Source organism: Tamandua tetradactyla, chromosome 14, assembly GCF_023851605.1.
Source record: "Tamandua tetradactyla isolate mTamTet1 chromosome 14, mTamTet1.pri, whole genome shotgun sequence".
Lineage (NCBI taxonomy): Eukaryota > Metazoa > Chordata > Mammalia > Pilosa > Myrmecophagidae > Tamandua > Tamandua tetradactyla.
In genome coordinates this window covers 72,019,305-72,035,647 of record NC_135340.1, presented here as the reverse complement: position 1 = coordinate 72,035,647, position 16,343 = coordinate 72,019,305, and the positions used below count along the sequence as shown (strand labels likewise).

The following is a 16,343-nucleotide window of genomic DNA, read 5'->3' as shown; positions in this document are numbered from 1 at the left end:
CCAGTTTCTTAGCCAATAAAATGAAGAGTATTAAAAACTACTGGCACTGTCCTCTGCAGCAGAGATATTAAGAGCCTAAAATGTTAAAATGCTCACTTTTCCCAGTGGAAATGCCAGCAATAATAGCTACATATACTTAATGGCTTTCATTTTAATTGCTACACAGAATTAATTCATTAAAATAGCCATATGTGAAAATGATTAGCATGGTAATATTTTTCTGGTAAGAATGTATAGTCCTACTTTGATAATGTTTTTGACAATAAGCTGAAAAGGAAATTTCTTTCATAAGATTTTTAACTGCTTTGTGACTAATTGCTTTCACAGTGTTTGGGACTGAGTAAAATGATTAAATGTTAAGAAATAGAAATCAATTGTAATATACAAATTTATTTCAAATCTTCATTAATCCAAAAAATCCATGGAACCACACAATACAAACAGTGACTCTTAAACCATGGTCAATAGTTAAAGTACAGATATAAAAATGTGCTTTGATCAATTGTAACAAATGTACCACACCAATGCAAAGTGTTAATAATAGGGTGGTATATGGGAATCCTGTGTTTTATGTGTGAATCCTATATTTTATATATGTATTTTCATGATTAAATACTTGAGAATTACAAAATCTTTAACCCCCAGAATGGTTGATATTTAAGTGTTTTGTCACGTTTTGTTATTTTCAAAAATCAGCTGTAAATAATTATAATATACCACCAATATTATGAGCCTACCAATAAAAGGACATTATATTTAGTTGTTTGAGATTTTAGTTACAATAAGTAAAATATAGATAAGTAATCCTATACAATTAAATTATTATTAATATCTAGTAAAACATTATAAACCTAGCCTTTTAAATGTACCCTCAGAGAATGGATAAAAGGGGGGGGGGCAGTGTTTGCCCACTCCATTTTCACTGACTAACCATGAGCGTAGCTTTTAGGATGGTTGACATTTCTATTAGATCGTTCCATTTTTCCCCATGAATTTCAAATCATTCTACTCATTGCTTATGTTAGAACTTTATTCCTTAAGTATAGCTATTAAGCCTTCCTGAAGTTAATTTTTTAATTTATTTTATTAAAGAATTTGTGGGTTTACAGAACACTCTTGCATAAAATACAGGATTTCCATCTACCACCCTATTATTAATACCTTACTTTGGTTTGGTACATTTGTTGCAGTTGTTGAAAGCATATTTTTAAACTGTATTATTAGTTACAGTCCATGATTTAACTTAGGGTTCACCTTGTGCAATTCCATAAATTTTTTTTTTGAAATTTTTTGTTTAATATTTTTATTGTAAACAGCAAAAAAAATCATACAAACATTCTTGACATACAGACATTCTGGACATGATTACAATCAGTGACTTACAGTATCATCACATAGTTGTGCATTCATCACCATGATCATTTGCATCTCACCAGCAAAAGAAATAGAAAAGAAAAAACTCATATGTGCCATATCCTTTACCACTTCCTCTCATTGACCACTAGTATTTCAATCTACCCAATTTATTTTAACCTTTGTTCCCCCTATTATTTGTTTATTTCTTATCCGTATTTTTTACTCATCTGTAGAGGAAAACTTTCTTGAGTTGAAAAATCAAACCTCAGTGTTCATGGGACGGAAGGTGCACAGCACCTATGTGATGATCTTGGCAAAATGCTTAACCTGAATCAAACACGGAGCTAAAACCTGTATAAACTGTATTTTTAATTATAGTCCATGATTTAACTTAGGGTTCACCTTGTGCAATTCCGTGGATTTTTAAAAAATTTTTGTCTAGTACTCACAGTTTTGAATCACAACTCTTGATTAATGCCATTTCAGATAAAGTAGGCACCCTACTTAACACAGATTAAAACTGAGCTTAATATATAATATGAACAAATGAGATTTAGTCACTAGCCATTTCTATAATGGAGAACTATCTTTTATATTAAAATTGATTATTTTACAAGATTTTCTAGATAACATGAACCTTTGTTATACCTACAGAATGTTTTAATACAAAAAGTCATTTGATAATATTGTAATAAGTATAATTTATTAGTTGTTTTACAAAATAAAGTATAATTTGTAATTTTTACAAATTAAGAAGTAAAAAAAGTATGGTTAATATTTGAAAAAATGTTTACAAATTAAGAAAAAATTATGGTTAATATGAAGGTTTGTAAAGCCTTCAAAATTCTCAGTTATTTCTGTGATTATGAAATTAATTGTAGTGTTTATTGAAGTGGCATTATCATTCCGAATTTTGAAATAGATAAAATATTTACCTTCTCTCACTTTTTAAGTCCTATGATAATAAATACTAAGGCCTGTATATAAATAAGTATATAACTGGTTTTATTTTTTATAAGAGTAATACATTTTTGTTTTGAAACTATTTTAATAATGTGTTATGGATTTTATTTTACTTGGCAATGAAAACATTTCTTAAGTGCTTCTTGTTTAGAGAAGGACATCCATGTAAAGTTTCAAATCAGTATTTAGTCATTTAGCATATTTATTGAATCTATTATTTATTCTTATGCATTTTCTTTTTACCTTAAAATGTTTGCAGAGGTCATTTGCTACATGTATAAAATGTACATTGGTTTAGATTTACATTCTGATTATCTTAAGCCTGCAAAAAATACTGTTGCCTAATTTATCATTTTTAATATAAAATAAAATAAAATACTTATTTTGTTTTCAAGATTAAAAAATGAACCTCACCCTGGGGAAAAAGAACCTGTGCCTGAGGTAAGTTTGTGTTTTATTTAAATTTTGTTATTCATTTGAAATTATTGTTAGGTATGGTTTTTTTAAAACATTTAATTTCAATATGTCTACATTAATAACAATTATTAGCTCATCATCAAGAAGAAAATAATTGAGATTTTGATTAGATATAAAATTATTTTGCCCTAAGTAAAATTGTCTTTGGTTTTTAAAATTGTTTTTTCTATTGAATAATGGAGATAAATTTATTATTTTAAGTTTTTTAAATCAGTAAAACCTCAGCCATTTAGTCCATTGGGAAATTAATCTTTTCAGGTGATTTAATGTTTTGAAACAAACTGTCAAAAGATTTTAAGTAATTTTAAAAATAGTAATATTTTTAGTATGTATTAAATGTTTCTGCTACCTTAAAAAGAAACTCTGGATATAAAATTCAAGATTATCATAGAAATGTTATCTACTGGACAGTATAACAGATGAGTATAGAAACAGTTCCGCTCAAGTACTTGCTTTCTTGATGTCAGTTTATTTTGCTATTATTTGACATTTTTCTGCCTTTTTCTGAGTACAGTGAAGTGAAGCAGATTCAGCATTAAGCAGATTCAGCATTACTTTTATCTTTTGAACAGTATTTCTGTCTTGTAAGGTGAATAAGTGAGACTTAAATGGAAGTATCAGTCTTTTCCCAAGGGGCTTTCCTTATACTGTAAAAAGTTTTTTTGTTGTCATTGTTTGAAAGATTTTTAACTACAAATTAATTTTTTTAATAGATATAGGATTTCCTGGTTTCTTCTTGAGTTTGTTTTGGTAGTTTGTGATTTTTAAGGAATTAGAATATTTCACCTAAATTGTTGAATTTATGTGTACAGAGTTACTGTCCTTTTAATGTCTTGAGGTTTGCATTCATAATCATTCTTTTATTCTAGATATTCATAATTTGTGTGCTCTTTTTTCCATTTTCTATATTTTACTTTTATAGTGTTATAAAGGCATACTGCATTCTTACTATTTTTGCCTTAGACAGTCATAGAACAATTAAAAATTTTAAAAATGAATTTTCTGTTCCCCTTCAATTTTACCATTTCCAGTGCTATTAATTTCTTTATATAAGATCTCCATTTCTGTCTGGTATCACATTCATTTTTCCTGAAGAACTAGTTTGACATATGTTATAGGGCTATTGGTAATTAATGCTTCCAGGTTTTGCTTGTTTAAAAATCCTTAGTTTTCACTTTTAAAAGATATTTTTGGTGGATATAGAATTCTGAGTTGATAGTTTATTTTTCTTTCAACAATTAAAGAAAGGGTCATTTTATGGTCTTCTGACTCCCGTATTTTCTGAAGAGATGTACTGTAGTTATTATCTTTATTCCTGTGTATGTAATGTGTCATTTTTCTTTGGTTCTTTAAGATTTTATCTTTATCTTTAGTTGCCAGCAGTTTGAACATGAGGCATCCAAGTCTGATTTGTTTACTTATATATTTACTCCTTGTTTGTTTATTTTTGGCATTTATCCTGACTAGGATTCTCTGATCTGTTCTCTATCTTCTACTACTGGGATTCCAATCTCACACTTTTAGGCCATTCCTCTGTTTTTGAATACTCAGTTCTGTTTTTATTTCCCTCCTACTCTTTGTTTTGTTTTGTTGTCTTTGTGTTTCAATTTGGGAACTTTCTGTTGACCTATCTTCAGTTGTACTGATTTATTTTTCAGTAGTGTCGTTTCTAATGATGATCCCATCAAAGGCATTTTCTTTTCCATTTCTTTTTTTTCTATGATGTTATGCTTTTCATTTTTTAAAAAACTTTTTTTATTGTATAGTATAACATATATACAAAGCAAAGAAATAAAAAAGCAATAGTTTTCAAAGCACTCTTCAAAAAGTGGTTACAGGAAAGATCCCGGAGTTTGTTATGGGCTACCATACGATCCTGTATATTTTTCCTTCTAGCTGCTCCAGAATATAGGAGGCTAGAGGGCTTAAATACTTTTTTATCATCACAATTGATTTTTTTTCCTTTTTTTTTTGTGAACAATAGCATATATACAAAAAAGCTATAAATTTCCAAGCACAGCACCACAATTAGTTGTAGAACATATTTCTGACTTTGTCATGGGTTACAATTTCACAATTTTAGGTTTTTACTTCTAGCTGCTCTAAAATACTGGAGACTAAAAGAGATCAATTTAATGATTCAACATTCATATTCATTTGTTAAGTTCTGTCTTCTAAGTATAATTCCACCATCACCTTGATCTTTCCATACCTCTCTCATTGGGGTTGTTTGGGCTATGGCAATTCTAAATTTTTGATATTGGAAGGGTCTGTCACTAACACAGGGTAGGACGATGGAACTATTTGATGTTCTGGAGAGGCTGGGTTAGGTTTCAGGACTTATCTGGACCAAGGACTCAGCTGGAGGTTGTAGGTTTCTGGCAAGTTACTCTAGTGCCTGGAACCCTTGTGGAATCTTATAAATTGCCCTAGATGTTCTTTGGCATTGGCTGGAATGGTCCTGGTTGGGGGTTGGCAGGTTATAATAGGTAGCAAGGTCTAACTGAAGCGTGTGTAAGAGCAACCTCCAGAGTAGCCCCCGTCAACAGCATTTTTCATTTCTATCACTGTGGTTTTTATTTTTAGCATTTGCATTGGCTATTTTTATAGGTTCATAATTCCCATTCTCTTCATGTATGTTGTTCAGAGTATTTATTAATCATAATCTAAAATTTTCTGTCTTATAGTTCCAACATCTGGCTCATATCTGAATCTGGTTCTGTTGATTGCTTTTTTTCCAGACAGTGCACTGTTATTTTCTTGCTTTTTTGTGTGTCATATAATATTTGTTTGAAGGCCAGACATGATGTGTATAGAACCAAGGTAAATAGTATTTAAATCTGTAAGTGCCACATTTTTTATGTTAGACCGTTAGTGTGAGATTTGGGTCCATCTAATCAGGAGTTGACCTAAGTTTGGCTCTTGTTTTTGCTATGATTACCCTCTATGCCCCAAGCTTCATATTCCTTTAGTATTTTGCAGTACATAGAGTAGGAGTAGGGTTACCAGAGGGTTTTCTAAAAATCTTTTTCTCCACCCTCAGCTTTAGGTTTTCCTTTTGAGACTAATCCCCAGAGAGTCTCTCTGTTCACATTTTTGCCTTTTTTCCCCTGTTCTCAGGTACTGCTATTGCTTGTTATTTGATGCTTGCTAGCCCAGTGGTGGGTGATGGGGAATGGGGTGATGTTCTTTGTTGTTCTGGTTTTGTGTCAGTCTTAAAGTGGCTTTCTGTGTCTGAGTCTTGGTAGTAGCATTTTTTTTCTACTTCATTACCCAGCCACAGTAAGTCTCTGTGCCCTAGCTGCCACAGGGTTTGCTTCTCTTCCTTCCCAATATGTAAAGGCATGAACTTTGTTTTAGTTTGCTAACGCTGCTGGAATACAATATACCAGAACTGAATGGCATTTAAAAGGGGAATTTATTAAGTTGCAAGTTTACAGTTCTGAGGCTGTGAAAATGTCCAAACTAAGGAATCCAGGGAAAGATACCTTGATTCAAGAAAGGCTAATGGGTCTAGAGCACCTCTCTTAGGTGGAAAGGCACATGGCAACGTCTGCTAGCTTTCTCTCCTGGCTTCTCATTTCATAAGGATTCCCTGGGTGGTGTTCTCCTCCTGTATCTCCAAAGATCTCTGGCTGTGTGGGCTCTGTCTAGCACTACTGGCTCTTTCCATAATGGTTCCCTCTTAAAGGGTTCTGGTAAGTGACTTCACCTTTAATCGTTGGAGATACATCTCCGTGGTTTCCATGGAGCAAGTAAGCAAAGATTACCACCCAAAATTGGGTGGGTCACATCTCCATGGAAACAGTAAAAAAGATCCTACCCAGCAATACTGAATGAGGATTAAAAGACATGGCTTTTCTGGGATACATAATAGCTTCAGACCAACACAAATATGAAGAAAATTTAGAATTCATAACTTCATAACCTCCTACATCGAATCTTTCTGATGCACTTTTACTTGACTAGGATAAATCATCGAACACTCATTTTCCTTTGATTTTGTCATGTAATGTATGTCAAGTGAAACCAGCCTTTTCATATATCAATTAAATTTGTTAGCTTTTTGTTAAAAAAAGAAAAGTGAAAAAGAAGCTTATGCTCAAAATTTAGTAGAACAACTCAGTGTTAAAGGAAGCCACATTGAATGGAAGGCCACATAGAACACTGTTGTTGATCCAGGTGATTCTTTGAATAATATATGTAATATGAGTAGTCCCTTGAATAGAGCCAGGTATTTATTTTATGTACATATGTGATATGGGCTTAAATTGATCTTAAAATTTTGAGCAGCTTCAGTGGTAGAACCATTTTTGCCATGCCCCATTAATATTTCCCTGTCATTGTTTTTAATTCATATACAACTGTTTATTTGAAAATGAATTCCTTGTCATATATTAGATTGTATTTGGAATTAATATTGTTAGTGACTTCTAAAACAGTCTGTGTTCTGCTCCTACATCTGTTTTATATATTACAACATTCTGTTATTTGTGTGTCCCTGCTAATAGTACATATACCATGACTCTTCCCCTCCAGTCTGATGATTAGTGTAATTTCATTATAGCTGAATGGGGTAAGAGAGAGGAGGGCGATACAGATGGCTTTCTCCTTCCTTCCTTAGCTATAGGGAATGCTTGATAGCATGTTTCAGGGGTTTTTGTAAATGGCATTAAGATTAATAAAGTTCTTTCCCTATCCTTAAGGTGGTCACAATCTCATAGGAAAATTAGCTGTGTGATAATTATAATCCAGTAAGATAGCTACCACATTCTAAATGTATCAGGTTTAGTGGGGACAAACCGGGAGTTATTTCAGAGTGACTTCATGGGATTTTTTCCTCTACCAGCATTCTCTCAATTCAAATATACTTGTAAACTTGTAGAATAAAGGTTCTCTCTTATTTTACTAGTGAAATGACAAATCATCTCTGGTCTTTATCCCTGTAAATCTACCAGAAGTTGTCCATTAAGAATTCTAAGTTTTGGTGGCTTGTTTTGGTTTTGTTCTTTCCTTCTGTTTGTCACTTTCTCAGATACTTGCGAGTTTCCAACTTCTAAAAATTACTTTTTATTTTTATCATATTAAAAGTTAAAATTTGGTGCTAGAAGATTTACCATAAAAAAGACAGTGGTTCCCCTGCCCCATCCTTTCCCACTCATGTCTTTAGAGACAGCCATTTACAATATTTTGGCTGTTTGATATAATATTTATACCCAATATATAGCTAAATAATGTAAGCATATTTTGTTTCTTGATTTGTTGATTTTGATACTATGTGATGGTAATTCATAATTTACTTCTTTACACCATCACCCCTACTTTCTTCTGACCCTCAATTATCCCAGCTAGGGGTAGAATTACCTAAGTGTAAACCTCACCAATAGCACAGGATTTAAAGGGCCTCAAAAAAAAAAAATCAGTAATTAAAATATGTAATATATATTTTTTATTTTTATTTTAAAAACTGCATTAAAATATCACATATATGTAATATTTTAATGCAGTTTTTAAAGTAAAAATTGATTCAATATCAAAACAATTCAAAACAATATCAAAGTTTTAACTAAAGACAGGATCCAACCCTGAATTTATATGACCCAGATAGTCATGCAAGTGCGGGTAAAAAAAAAAAAAAATCTCTCACACAGCACTTTTCTGATGGTCATTTTGTTGCGGTGGTAGTTAGATTCAGTTGTCAACTTGGCCAGGTGAAGGCACCTAGTTCTGTTGCTGTGGACATGAGCCAATGGTAGGTGAACCTCATCTGTTGCTAATTACATCTGCAGTCAGCTAGGAGGTGTGTCTGCTGCAATGAGTGACGTTTGACTTAATTGGTTGGTGCTTAAATGAGAGAGTGCAAAGGAGCACAGCCTAAGCAGCTCGGCATTCCTCATCTCGGCACTCTCATCTTAGCCCAGGCCTTTGGCGATGTAGAAAGAAGTCACCCCAGGGAAAGTTGTTGAAACCCAGGGGCCTGGAGAGAAGGCCAGCAGAGACCATCCTGTGCCTTCCCACGTAAGAAAGAACCTCAGTGGAAAGCTAGCTGTCTTTCCTCTGAAGAACTAACAAAATAAATCCCCTTTTATTAAAAGCCAGTCCGTTTCTGGTGTGTTGCATTCCAGCAGCTAGCAAACTAGAACAGTTGTTGTCATGGAAGTTGACAGGCTATCTTTGTTTTTTATTTGCAGTTGCAATCCATAGTTCTATAGAGTAAAAGGGAAAGTTTTATTTTGTTACAAATGCATGTTTACAATTTAGAAGTATTAATAGTACTTAAGTAAATAATCCAAATTTCACTTATTACTATATTTGACCTTTCATAAGTAAAATTTGATCAAATGTCAGACATTTTCTAAAAGAAAGTATTTTTTTAAATCAGGAAAATTTTATACTTCCTTCAGTTAAAACAATGGTAAATAGTTCACTGTTATTCACTATTTTATATAGTAAAAGTTCTCTACTTTTTTCTTTTGTCTGGGAGCCTGGTTTGTAATTCTCTGTTGTTTTTAATTTTTTATATTTCCCATACAAATGTTTATGTACACCTGTTTGATTGTTAATTATGATTTATATGAATTAAGTTAAATGTATATGAATTAAAATATATATATATGGCTTCTAAAAAGCAGTGTTCAAAAAATAAAAATACATGCAGAAATGGATCAGAATTGTAGGGAGCAGTTATAAATATGGAATACATAGTTCTATCCATTTAGGACAGAACTATTTTCAAATTCACAGTTAAATATACAGTTTTTACAGGGTGGCTGTGTGATTGTGAAAACCTTGTGTCTGATACTCCTTTTATCCAAGCTTGGGAGAGGTGAGAAAAAAAATAAGGATAAAAGCATAAATAAATAGGGGGAGATAAAGGGTAAAACTTGGGTAGATTGAAATAATGTTGGTCAATGAGAGGGTGGGATAAGAAGTATAGGATGTATGAGTTCTTTTTCCTTTCTTTGTATTTCTTTTGCTGGAGTGATGCAGATGTTCTAAAAATGGTCATGGGAAAGAATACACAATTATGTAATGATATTGTGAGCCACTGATTATATAATATGATTGGTCTATTAAGTGTGTATAGATTTCTCAATAAAAATATTTTTTAAAAAACCTTAAAAAATTCAGAGTTAAAGAATTTACTTTAAATTGTAAGGAAAAAAGTTAAAGAAAAAGGAATGTTAGAAATTTCAGAAACTAGTGAACGTAAGTGTGAACAAGAAAATAAGAAGATACATTTTGAAACAAATTTTAATAATCCTTCATTGTGGCCACCAATTTCTGATCAAATAAAAATGATTTTAGTAGACCATGGGCATATCCAAGGATGCAGATTTTAGGGAACATTTCACATATTGTCCGAGAATTTCAAAATACAGGTCTTTTAAAAAATGTTCTAATGGTGACTTGATTAACTGTAACTTGGACATTTATTTCAAAGAATCCTTATGTTTATTTTGTTTTCTGTGCATACTTTTTATCAGTAATACAGTAAAATCAAATACTACTCAATAATTTCAGAATTGGAAAAATTTAAACAGAATTTATGATCACAAAAGTTCCATGTTTCATCATGATGCTTTTTAAAAATGGAAATGTTTTTAAAAATATACTCAAACTGCTTAATAGATGATCCTTTGCCAAAAGGTGATAAAATCAGAGAAACAAAAATAGTGGAGTTTGTGCAAGTGCTTATTAGATGCAGTTATGTTTTTTGTAAAAGTAATTTACCCCTTAAAGGAGCACAAGAAATTATTGATTGTTCAAATCCTGGAATGTTTTAATGTTTACTTGAACTTACAGGACATTATAACCAAATAGCTAATAATAAAAAGGAATCTGTCACTTATTTGTCTAATAAAACAAATTTATAATGCTCTTAGCAAGTCATGATAAATCTGAAATGCTACTGAGGAGAAGCAATATGATGAGACATAAATGTTAAACTGGTATGGAGCTTTTTGGGGGGCAATAATGAAAGAAAAAAATCAATATACATTTCTTTAGTTTTTTTTTTTTTTTAACTTTTTTTTTATTGTGAAATATATACTGTTCTAGTTTGCTAGCTGCTGGAATGCAATATACCAGAAACAGAATGGCTTTTAAAAAGGAGAATTTAATAAGTTGCTAGTTTACAGTTCTAAGGCTGAGAAAATGTCCCAGTTAAAACAAGTCTATAGAAATGTCCAATCAAAGGCATCCATCCAGGGAAAGATACCTTGGTTCAGGAAGGCCGATGAAGTTCAGGGTTTCTCTCTCAAGTGAGAAGGCACATGGCAAACACAGTCAGAGTTTCTCTCTCATCTGGAAAGGCACATGGTGAACACAATCAGGGTTCCTCTCTTATCCGGAAGGGGGCATGGTGAGCACGGCATCATCTGCTAGCTTTTTCTCCTGTTTCATGAAGTTCCCCAGGAGGCATGTTCCTTCTTCATCTCCAAAGGTCACTGGCTTGTGGGCTCTCTGCTTCTCGTGATTATGTCGTTCTGCTCTGCTCTCTGAATCTCCTCCTTTCTCCAAAATGTTTCCTCTTTTACAGGACTCCAGAAACTTACCAAGACCCACCCAAATGGGTGGAGACATGTTGTCACCTAATCCAGCTTAACAACCACTCTTGATTAAATCACATCTCCAGGGAGATGATTTGATTACAGATTCAAACATACAGTATTGAATAGGGATTATTCTGCCTTTACAGAATGGGATTTAGATTGAAACATGGCTTTTCTAGGGGACATATATCCTTTCAAACCAGCACATATAGAAAACAATAAATTTCAACGTACATTTTAACAAGTAGTTATGGAACACATTTCACAGTTTAGTATGGGTTGCAGTTCCACAATTTCAGGTTTGTCCTAGCACCTGGAGACAGACAAAAATGTCAGTATGTTGATTCAGCAGTCATACTCATTTGTTAAATCCTATCTTCTCTGTGAAACTCCTTCTCTTTAAATATATACCTAAAAGCAATCCATTTCAAAGTACATCACAACAAATAGTTAAAATAGAACAGGTTTCACAGTTTGGTAAGAGTTACAAATTCCTTAATATTAGGTTTTTATTTCTAGCTGCTCAAAGCTACTGGAGGCTAACAGAAATATCAGTAAAATGATTCAGCACTCATTTGTTCAACCCAGCTTTCTCTGTATAACTGTATAACCACCACCTCTGATCTTTCTCACACTCTGTAGGGGTATTTGGGGTATGCCCATTCTAACTTTTTTTTATTGTGTAGTATGACATATATACAAAGCAAAGAAATTAAAAAGCAAAGGTTTTCAAAGCACTCTTCAAAAAGTGGTCACAGGATGGATCCCAAAGTTTGTCATGAGCTACCGTATGATCCTTTCATATTTTCCTTCTAGCTGTTCCAGAATATAGGAGGCTAGAGGGCTCAAATACTTTTTTATCATACAATTGATTTTTTTCCCTTTTTTTTTGTGACCAATAGCATACTACAAAAAAGCTATAAATTTTCAAGCACCACAATTAGTTGTAGAACATATTTCAGACTTTGACATGGGTTACAGTTTCACCATTTTAGGTTTTTACTTCTAACTGCTCTAAAATACTGGAGACTAAAAGAGATACCAATTTAATGATTCAGCATTCATATTCATTCAAGTCCTATCTTCTAAGTATAATTCCATCATCACCTTTGATCTTTCCCTACCTCTCACTGGGGTTGTTTAGGCTATGGTAATTCTAAATTTTTGATATTGGAAGGGTCTGTCACTAATATAGAGTAGGGAGATGAAACCATCTGATGTTCTGGAGAGGCTGGGCTAGGTTTCAGAACTTATCTGAAGGTTGTAGTTTTCTGGAAAGTTATTATTCTTTGATGTCAAAGTTAGACAAGTGGTAGTTTTCTTAAATGTTTGTTGTAACGTGGAATCTGACTCTGTATCACTGAACTATTTGCACTCTTACCTTAACATCTGTTGTTCTATCATATAGTTTGAATGAATCGTTTATCCATGCATGGCTCTGTAGCATATATTGTCATTTGGAAAGTATAGGTTACTTGAATTATGGAGATCTTCTCAAAGTTGTATAATTTCATTATACAATATCAAGCAACCACATTAATATCAACACTAATCTCTTCAGAACAATCTTTAAAATATCAGAAAGCTTTCAAGCTTACAGAGGTAGGTCTACGTTTTCCCAAAATTTAATTTTTGCTTGAATTTTATTGCTGGCAACAAATACTGCCAGTTATTTTCATTGTAGTGACAGTCTTACTTGTTAATATTCAAGAAAATATCTACCAAATACCAAGTCTAATTATCTATGTTTGATAGTCATTCTTTAAAATCAAAGTGATATTCCATGAACAAAAATGTAGCTAAGTCAGGTCACAACTCAGTCACCCATTTTCAGTATGTAACAGCAGTACTTTATGTATACTGCATATTTCATTACATAGAATATTAAAAAGACATGAACTCAGGATTGATACATAAGAAAGCTAACGTTACTGCTGGAATGTGGTGGCAAAGAGTACAATGGCTTCTAGTCTGGGTTTGGTACTACTGTTTTGATTCTTGTTAAAGCACCAGCATTTTTATTCACCATTGCTTTTGCACAGTTAGTTTTGACCTTGCATATCCCCTGAGAGTGTCTATGAACCATACTTTGAAGACTGCTGACATTGACTGTACATGTGAAGATTGCCCCCTGGATTTGTGTACTGTACTGCCTGCGCAATCTGTATGGGAATTGTTTAGGCTTCAGTGGAGCTTATGGAAATAAGGTGCTAAGCTAACTGATTGTTTTATGGGCGGTGACTATATCCTTTCAGAGTCATTTTGGGAAATCTGTTCCCTGGACCTCATAATTTTCTCCAAAGAAAAATCTTCAGATACCATTTAGGGGTACGAGGATAGGGAGTGATTCCTCTGGCTGCTGGCATTATGGGTGTCAGGCACAAGGAGGGACTGTGGGTCCCTCTTATCAGTATATGGACTAAATTTTTCTGTTTTTTCCCAGTATCTCACCCTTGTCCTTCACTATTTCTGGTGTTCAAAGTGTAGACCCCATCTAGTACAGAGTTAACCTCTACCCTCTGTGGTAGAGGAAGTGATATGTACCAGGGTGTGAGTTGGGGAAAGGAGCTCATTTAGATTTTCTAGCTGTCTTTGTGCTTCATTTTTACTGTTTATGTATTGAACATTGTACTGAGTTCCTCCAAGCACCAGGTCTCTCATGTTGTTTGGGCAAATGGCTTCTTCTCTTTGTTCTCCAATGCAGACAGGCAGTTGTAACTTCTACACTGCTAAGTCAATTACTATTCCTCCAGTTTCTCCTCATCTTCTAAAAATTTATGCTTTGGTGTTTTTGCAGTCTTTCTGAGTGAAAATTTTTTATTCTCTTGCCCTCATTTTAGCAGTGTTTTAGAAGGATGAAGAGATAAATCTGTGTGATTAATATGCCATTATCAATTTCACATGCTTGACGCAATCTACTATAGTGGCTAAGAGCTAGGCTTATATTTGAATCTTCATTCCAAAACTTATTGTGGTGTGGCATCAAGCATTAGTATTAACCTACTCAGTCTCATTTCTTATCTGTAAAAGTGGAATTTAGAATGTCTAATTTGAGGATTAAAGGAGAGAGTAAACATAAAATTTTTAACATACTACCTCATCCATTACATATGGTCATTGTTATTATGGAGGCTGGCCTCTGGCTTACTGATATCTTACTGGATTCTTTACTCCCTATATAACATTTGAAATTGGCAAGATATTTCTTTAATTTGTATATAGTCTAATATTAGTTTTTTGACAGTGAAAGGATTACCATGATTCCAAATATTAAATTATAGTTTCAAGATGTTTTATCTAAACATCTGTACTTGGTAGGTTTATATAAAATATTGTGGATGCACCTTGTTATTCAAATTCAAGTGATGTTTTACTAGTTTAAAATCATATAATTGTAATTATGGCCCAATTAAAAGAGGCGCTAAGGAAAGCAGGTATTGATATAACTGGACAATTTCTTTTTGACCTTGATCCAGCAATTTTTTGGTACACTGAGATTCTTACAGGCTTTTTAATAAAAGAATTCTAAAATCTTGCTCTTAATTATGAAAATTGTTCTAGTAAATACTTTAAGAATGTTTTCCCATTTCTTTGATCTACTAGGTTCCACAATTAAGTTCATTTTATCTGGAAAGCTTAGTATGATAAAAATAATTTCTTTAAGCTTAGCCATGAATGTGAAAGAGAAGTATTTTTAATCATTTCAGGAAATTTCAAGATGTAATCTGGCTGGAGGAGAAACAGAAACATCAAATTCTGAAAGGTAAATAAATACAAGGAACAAAAGGAGCTCTTGAAATTCAAATATATAAAGTAACACTTGAGCTGTGTTATGTCACAGATAATTGACAAAGGAACATTGAAATTTTTGTATGTATTTTTGCTTTTAGTAATAGCTTTTAATTAAAATAAAAATTTGAATTTTTAACTCAACAAAAAAATTCTAGATTCTTAGTTTTCAAATCTTTTAGACACACAGGATATAATTTATTAGTTGTTAAATTTTAAAAACTTTACTTACTAATTAGTAAAATGTTAACGTGTTTTACTTGCACCTATTATATAAAAATAGTTACAAGATTTATCAGTGAAATAATTGTTGCATGTAGATAACCAAGTATTTTCAGAAATACTTATAAAACTTTATATTATAAAGTTAATTCTGTGGAATCTCAGCATAAAAGTTTCAAAATTCAGGGTTTGTTTTTTAAAAATTTAATGCTCAGGTGTAACAGTAAGAACATAAGACATTATTTCACAATCTTTGTTAACAAATAGAATCCCAGCATTCTAATTAGAACTTCATTCCAGATAAAGGTAACTTTGTCTTTTAAATTAAGTAATTTCCTCTTTTCTGTCTTATGCTGTATATTTCACAGTGGGTTGCTGGTTAATCTGTTGAGATTAAATAACCTGTTGCATTTAAAAAGCAAGCCCTGGTATAAGGCCTTATGATATGTTTTTAAATTTCACTATCAAAGTCACATAGGCCTTTTTCCACTCAGCAATTTTGCTAGAATTAAAAAAAGAAAAAAAAATTCAACTAAGGAATTAGAAATAGCACACTAGTCCTTATATATTTTTTAACATTTTCTGTAAATTATAGTTAGTCCAAAACAATCTGAATAAAAATAAAAGTTATATAAATCTTAAGTGAGGAGGAAAAAATTATAATTTTTACAGATGATGTCAAAATTGACCTGTAAGTTTTTTTTAGATGGGCTAAAATGATTAGAAGTAATAGAACTATTAATTATGGTACCTTGGTATAAAAGTCAGAATCTTTTCTTTATAGCAATAATATACAGTTGCAAAATAAATGGACAAAAGTTTGTTCATGGAAGTAATAAAAATGAGAAATTGGAAAGGTCTAAATGAAGAAAAGCAAAAATTAACTAAACTAGAAAAGAATATGTAAATATTCTATATATATTTTAAAAGAATATATAAATAAATAGCTTTCACAAAAGACCATTTTCCAAATTACTTTTT

General features: G+C 32.2%; 1 protein-coding gene across 11 annotated transcripts in view; it reads left to right on the top strand.

The window, feature by feature from the left end:
- Positions 1–16,343, top strand: part of ZNF280D (zinc finger protein 280D) — a 142,034-nt gene that overhangs the window by 117,104 nt on the left and 8,587 nt on the right. For 10 of the 11 annotated variants that reach the window (XM_077128008.1, XM_077128006.1, XM_077128004.1 and 7 more), the window contains 2 exons: positions 2,715–2,760; positions 15,059–15,114. In XM_077128008.1, coding sequence (XP_076984123.1) covers positions 2,715–2,760; positions 15,059–15,114 — 102 coding nt within the window. Of the gene's footprint in view, positions 1–2,714; positions 2,761–15,058; positions 15,120–16,343 lie in introns of those variants that run through there. The other variant, XR_013162416.1, reaches the window with a different exon arrangement.